Source organism: Chrysochloris asiatica, unplaced genomic scaffold, assembly GCF_000296735.1.
Source record: "Chrysochloris asiatica unplaced genomic scaffold, ChrAsi1.0 scaffold00154, whole genome shotgun sequence".
Classification (NCBI taxonomy): Eukaryota; Metazoa; Chordata; class Mammalia; order Afrosoricida; family Chrysochloridae; genus Chrysochloris; species Chrysochloris asiatica.
The window spans coordinates 7,727,538-7,734,655 of record NW_006408672.1 but is presented as its reverse complement, the minus strand read 5'-3'; the positions used below and the strand labels follow the sequence as shown (position 1 = coordinate 7,734,655).

The window sequence follows — 7,118 nt, the reverse complement described above, 5'->3', positions numbered from 1 at the left end:
GTGGACTTGTTTTCATTTTCTTCAGCTTCAGTTTGAATTTGCATATGAGTAATTGATGGTCTGTTCTACAGTCTGCCCCTGGCCTTCTTTTCACTGATGATATGGAGCTTTTCCATCTTCTCTTTCCACAAATATAATCAATTTGATTTGTATGTATTCTATCTGGTGAGGTCCATGTGTGTAGTCATCTCTTATGCTGTCTAAAGAAGGTATTTGAAATGAACAAATCATTGGTTTTGCAGAATTCTGTCATGCGTTCTCCAGTATCATTTCTATCACCAAGGCCATATTTTCCAACTACTGATCCTTCCTCTTTGCTCCCAACCTTTGCATTCCAATCACTAGTAATGATCAATACATTTTGATTGCATGTTTTATCAATTTCACACTGCAGAAGTTGGTAGAATTCTTCTATTTCATCCTCACTGGCTTTAGTGTTTGGTGCATAAATTTGTATAATGGTGGTATTAACTGGGCTTCCCTGTAGGCGCATGGATACTATCCTATCACATACAGCATTGTACCTCATGACTGATCTGGATATATTCTTTTGACAATGAATGGAACACCATTCCTTTTTAACTTGTCATTCCCGGTATAGTAAACCATGTGGCTGTCAGATTCAAAATGGCAAATACCGGTCCATTTCAGCTCACTAATGCTTAAGATATCGATGTTTATGCGTTCCATTTCATTTTTGCCAACTTCCAATTTTCCCAGATTCATACTTCATACATTCCATGTTCCGATTTAAAGTCTCAGAAATCCTGTACAAGGTCGCTATGAGTGGGAACCAACTCCATTGCACATAACAACAACAATACAAAAGGACTCTGGTAGCGCGAGGTCAGCAGTTGAAACTACCAGCTGTTCCGCAGGAGAATGATGAGGCTTTCTGCTCCTGTAAAGATTTACAGTCCCGGAAACCCTGTACAGGGTCGCTATGAGTCGCAAGCGACTGCACAGCACATCACCACCACCACCACCACCTTGGCTGTGAATTGGCAGATTCCTTTTGTCTCTGTCCTGTGTGCATGCTGTTTCCCTGTTTTCCGTTATTACGTTTGTTTTGTCTTTGTCTTGCTTAAAGCTTAATATTGTTATTAAGTTTCATCAAATCGTTTCTGATTTTTAGTGACCCTGTATAGATTTCCGAGGCTTTAAATCTTGGCAGGAGCAGAAAGCCTCATTTTTTTTCTCCTGCCTAAAGCTTAATATGTTGTTGTTGTTTCTAATTGCTGTTGAGTTAGTTCTGACCCATAGCGACCCTGTATAGGATTTTCAAGGAGCAACTGATAAGCTTGAACCCGCGATCTTGCAGTTCAAATGATTTTGCGGTCCGGCGCATTAACCCACATCAGGACTCCAGGCTTAATGTGGTGGTGGTGGCTATGTGCCGTGGAGTCCGTTCAGACTCATAGCGACCCTGTACAGGGTTTCCGAGGCTGTAAATCTTTATGGGAGCAGGATGCCTCATTTTTCTCCGGCGGAACTGCTGGTAGTTGTGAACTGCTGACCTTGCCTTTCGCAGTCCGATTTGTAACCACTACGCTACCAGAGCTCTTAGGCTTAATATGTTGTTGTTGTTAAGTGCCGTCAAGTCGATTCCGACTCATTGCGACCCTATATAGGGTTTCCAAGGAGCAGCTGGTGAGCTTCAACTGCCGACCTTGCAGTTCAAACAGCTTTGCAGTCTCGCACATTAACCCATAGCGCCACATCTCTTTAAACGATGTTGTTATTTGCCGCAGAGTTGGTTCTGAATCATAGCGACCCTGTATAGGGTTTCCAATGAGCATCCGGTGGGTCTGAAGCGCTGACCTTGTGGTTAGCAGGACTTTGCTTGTCCTACAGTGCCACACCAGGACTCCCTATAAACTACAACCCAAATAAAATCCACTGCCACTTCCAACTCCTAGTGACCCTATGTTTTAGAGATACATGTCTTGGGAAAAATATAAAAACTTGATGAGGCATTCTTGAGATTTGAGATTGGTTTATAGAGGTAAAAGATGTCCAGAAGCCTTGGAGCGTGGTACAGGTTTCTAGAGAGATTATTTAATTTTATCACAGGTGTGCGGTTTTGTAAATCATATCGATGTATCACAGTTTAGTTTTGAAATGTAAATGGAAGCTTAGTTTGTCAATTTAAAAAATTAACAATAACACAAGCAGTTTACAGATACAGTCAAGCATGAAACACAGTGGTGATGGAATCACAAAAATTTGGGAAGAGACCTACGGAAAGCCTGAGGCCCAAGAAGAAGGCTGGAATACATTAACCGTTCCATCTGGGCTAGAAAAACGTCCTCCACTTCCCAGTACAGAGCTCTGGTAGCGTGGCGGTTATGAATCGGGCTATGAACCGCAAGGTCAACAGTAGGAAACTACTAGCTGTTCCAGGGGAGAAAGATGAGGTGGTCTGCTCCCGTAAAGATTTACAGCCTTGGAAACCCTGTGCAGGGTAGCTCTGAGTCTGAAACAGACTCCAAGACACATAATCACCACCTCCCTGTGAGTGCAGCAGCTCAGTGCGCAGGCGCGCCGCTGTGGCTCCACCAGACCTTTTTGCGCAGGCGCGTGCGCGGCCGGCAGCGTGGTCCCCATGGCGCTGTTGTAGCTGTGCAGGCGCTCCCACGAGCGTCCGGGATGAGCGCCGCTGAGGCCGATCGCTGGGCGTGGCTGCTGGTGCTTAGCTTCGTGTTTGGGTGCAATGTCCTCAGGATCCTCCTCCCCTCCTTTTCCTCCTTCGTAAGTGGTTGTCTGGCCTTCCTGAGGCCGGTGTGGAGTAGTCCTTTGATGAGCTGGCCTAAACACTGGGGTCTCTTATCTGGCAGCCTGAGGGATTCGGTCCGCCGAAAAGGCTTGGCTGTTCTGAACTCTATTAAGATTTCTTCAGATTAGTTACTAGAGTTTAAAAACTGAGAAACATTACCATTAAATCTAGTTTTGCAGAATTTTGTGGGAAGGGTAGAGAGAGAAATAACCTGGCAACTCTTGGCCACATTTCCACTGGGTTGCAGTCTTCCGGCCACGAGTTTCGGCGTGTCTCAAACTGGGAGTTCCCACTGGTCCCATTGGCAAACCGACTCATTTCCATTCATCTCCTGCAGATGTAGCACCTCTCCACTAGGTGCCTGACACAGCACCGTGTACCTGGTTTCCAGGCCGCTGGGCCTGCTGTGCTGGTAGTGTGGGGAGACAGATGTGAAGAAAATCCCCTTGCTGTGTTATGCCTCCTGTTTCCAGGAAGAGAGTGCTTGACAAGCACTGTGCATTATCTCGCCTCCAGTTGTTAAGGCTACTGTGAGAGATGAATAGCGTCCTGTAAGCTTCCTTACCTTCCTAGAGGTGAAGTGTGACTTAGTTTAGTTTAAGCCATCCAGGTGGTGAGTGTGGGGGTGGTGCTGTGATCTTTGCTTTGTGATTTGTTTGGTTCTGCCCTGCTGCCTACTGGAGCATGAATAAGGATTTGGTGGCAAATTGGATGGGGCAGGGTGAGACATCAGGAGCTGTCCACAGTGGGAGTAAGGGACTGTCCGACTCAGACTTTAAGGATTGAGTCCATATATCCTAGCATTACCTTGGGAAGTTACCTTCTCCCTCCTTTTCTCTGATGAGAACAATAGATGGGTGCCTATAAGTGGGGGTGGTGGTTGGAATGTGTGTAACACAGCACCGAGCATCTTCTTTTTTATGTTTTAGTGCTGAGTACCTGCTATATGCCGAGCTCTATTCTAGGGCCTCTTTTACCACTATCCTGTGGCATAGAAATTCTCTCTTAAGCCTGTCTCCCCATTCAGAAACTTTAGTGATTATTTTAGGGTTTAGCAATGTCATTCCTTAAAATGACTTGAAGAGCTGATCCCTTTTTAAACATACTTTGTTGATTATTGGTGTTGTTAAGTGCCACTGAGTCAGTTCGGACTCATAGCAACTCTGTATAGGGTTTCTGAGAAGTGGCTGGTGAGCTTGAACCACCGACCTTGCAGGTCAAGTGCTCATCCTATGGTGCCATACCAGGACACCTTCTTTGTTGATAGCACCATTTTTATGAAGACTTTTGGCCACATTAGAAAGAATAACATATGGGGGTGTTTCAGAATGCTCATGGAAAAATGGAATTAAAAGATAATGGAGTTTTTTTCATGAATGTTTTGAAGCCCCATCATATAAAGATCCTGGCACCGTAATCCCCTGTAACTGTTGTCCTAACCAGGGAGGAGTAATACAGATCTACTCTAACTACTGCCTGTGTTTTAGTGAGGTTCAGTGAAGAGCAGCATTAAGGATGTAGGATAAATTCATCTCCTTCACAAACTGTCAGAGGCTGCCTTCTCACAGGAGGAAGAAGGTAGAAAAACTCACCAGGAAGAATCCCTAGAAAGAGTTTTTGATTCATAGTACCCTCAAGTTTGGGGTCTTGCCGTGTTCTGTGTTTCCCAGGGCTGCCAGAAAAGTACCACAAACTGGGTGGCATAACACAACACAAGTTTATTCTTTCACAGCTGTAGAAGTCAGCAGTCCAAAATAAATGTGTCAAGCCTGTACTCCCTCTGAAGTCTGTGTAGGATAACCCTTTCTTGCTTTCAGTTTCTGGTGACACCTTGCAATCCTCTATGTCTCTGTCCTCATATGGCCATTTCCTCTGCTGTTGATTTCATCTGCTTGTGATGACCCTCAGTGTGGTGTGTCAGAATAGAGCTGTACTCCATAGTCTTTTCTGTGATTGATGTTCTGTAAGTAGAGTGTTTGGCCTCTGTGTACTCAAACCTTTACGTTTGGGTAGTAGCTGAACTTTTTAAACATGTACCACTCCAGGGATTTATTGGTTTAAGGACACATCTTAAGCCAGTATTATCTTTATTTACCTTATTAGTTTTGAAAGACCCTATTTCCAATAAGGTCACATTCTGAGCTTCCAGGTGGGCTAGAATTTTTGGGGGATACTATTTAAACCAGTACAGTAACCTTCCCTACATTATTTTTGAAGTTTCTTTGGTCAAACCCAAAGGCCTGGGAGCATACCTATCCAGTCAGTTCTTTTTTTTTTAAAGGTTTTTATTGTGAATTGAGTGAAAGTTTACAGGGCAGGGCAGATCATCAGTTTCATGTTCAAAAAATCATGTACCTTTGTTTCATTACAATGATTATAATCCCTTCCATGTACCATCAGTTAACTGTATTTCTCTTTATTCACTTTAGCTTATTAAAAAAAACAAAAAACAAACAAACATTCAGGCATATATAATAATTTACACCTCCAAAGGGCATATTCTGCAAGTCTGCCTCCTGGCCAGTCCCTTTCTTCCCATGAATCTAAAGTCCTCAGCCACTCCCTGTCTCCATGACCCCATCTCTGCTTCTGTCTCTGGTGTAGCTGCTTCTCTGGATAAGGTTCTACATTCTGTTTGTGCTCTTCTCCCTTGATGGTCCTAGGGTCCTCTGTTTCTGGACTATAAGATTAACCACTCCCCTGTTTTTGATACAAAACTTCTACCTTTACAATTGAGACAGTCGCATTAGTCATAACAGTCAGTTATTCTTATATCCCTATAGTCTGAGGCTCTTCAGGAAGTCTCAGAAGTATGAGAAGCCCTCCTGCTTAAGCAAAGCCTTGCGGTGTTCCAGGAGGGGGATCTCAGCAGAATACTGTGGTGGGCATAGGATGACTGGTTAAGGACCCTTGGTCCTTGGTATTGACTTGGGTGGGATTTTCCTGAGGGTCCCTCCTTTTATTTTAAGTTGGTCACAGGATGCATGGATCAGAGAGCCTGGTTCTTTTAGGAGACAATCCAAGGTTTCCTTCAACCTTCACATGAAGAGAGGGAAACAAAGATACTCTGACTCAGTGCTGCTTTGTGCAGGTGCAGTGGAGGCATATTGCACAGGCGTACCAGGACTCTGTCTACTCAACATGGGCGGAAGCTTAGTCCAGGCGCTCCATACATGCTGCGCAGGCACAAACAGCCCATAACTTATGGTCCTGTTTTGCTGACGTGTCCATCATACTTGGGCTTGGGTCCAGGTCAGGGTGCCTGCCAGTGTGCAGGGAGTCCATGTGCAGTGGAGCTATTTAGGAGAAGTGGAGGGAGGTCGACTTTGACGTGCCCTGGTGGTATCTGGGGCTTTTATATGAGCCTCACGGGGGTTCTGGTTCTTTCCCTAAACAGAATCATTGTCCAGATGTTCACACCTCAGGGGTGACCTGAGTTCAAAGTCACTTCCAGGGCTGTCCACTATATTCCTTACAGGGAGAGCCATCCTTGGTTGTGAGCATGGACTGTAAATATCATGATCCCACTAGTTACTCGGATGGATGGAGCTTAGAGTTCCTTCAAAACAGCCATCATTGCATGGTAGAATACAGCTTTGAGCACAGGCTAGTAAGCAGCTGATGCCTGGGGATAAAGGTGATAGTTTGTTTCTATCAAATATACATTTTAATGCCCAGGAAGGTGACTTTTGAATACATAAATATATTAAGAGACTTATTTTTGTTTTAAAAATTATGATTTATTCCACTAAATGCAAATCTCACTAAATCTTACTATTATAACTCATTATTCTAGAATATTTTAGCACTTATAAGGGGGGTCTTAGATTAATAATGCACTGATGGCTAACCCAAAGGTTGTTGGTTTAAACCTACCTAGTGGAGCTCTGGTAGCGTAGTGGTTACAAATCGGGCTGTGAACCGCAAGGTCAGCAGTTCGAAACTACCAGCGGTTCTGCGGGAGAAAGATGAGGCGTTCTGCTCCCGTAAAGATTTACAGCCTCGGAAACCCTATGCAGGGTCGCTATGAGTCGGAATCGACTCCACGGCACTTAACAACAACAACTACAACAGTGGTGTCATAAAGGCAGGCTCAGTGTTTTGCTTCTTTGAAGATTATAGCCAAAAAAATACATTTTTTTAGTAACTCATAGGGTTGCTACCATGAATTTGCATAGATTTCACATCAACTGGTTTACTTTGGTTTATATTAAAGGTAATACATGTTTGTGAATTTAAGTAAACATTTTTATTGTATTTAGAGATTTAATATACTGCTTTTTCAAGTGCTGCAGTTGTGTGATTTAACCATGTTCCCCAAGTCTCAAGTTAACTTTCTTCT

General features: G+C 43.9%; 1 protein-coding gene across 1 annotated transcript in view; it reads left to right on the top strand.

Moving 5' to 3' along the window:
* Positions 1-2,602: 2,602 nt before the first annotated feature.
* Positions 2,603-7,118, top strand: part of WRB (tryptophan rich basic protein) — a 39,670-nt gene continuing 35,154 nt past the window's right edge. Inside the window, exon 1 of the mRNA XM_006870840.1 lies at positions 2,603-2,751. Within this exon, the coding sequence (XP_006870902.1) occupies positions 2,650-2,751 (102 nt within the window). The 5' untranslated portion in view covers positions 2,603-2,649. The remainder of the gene's footprint in view (positions 2,752-7,118) is intronic.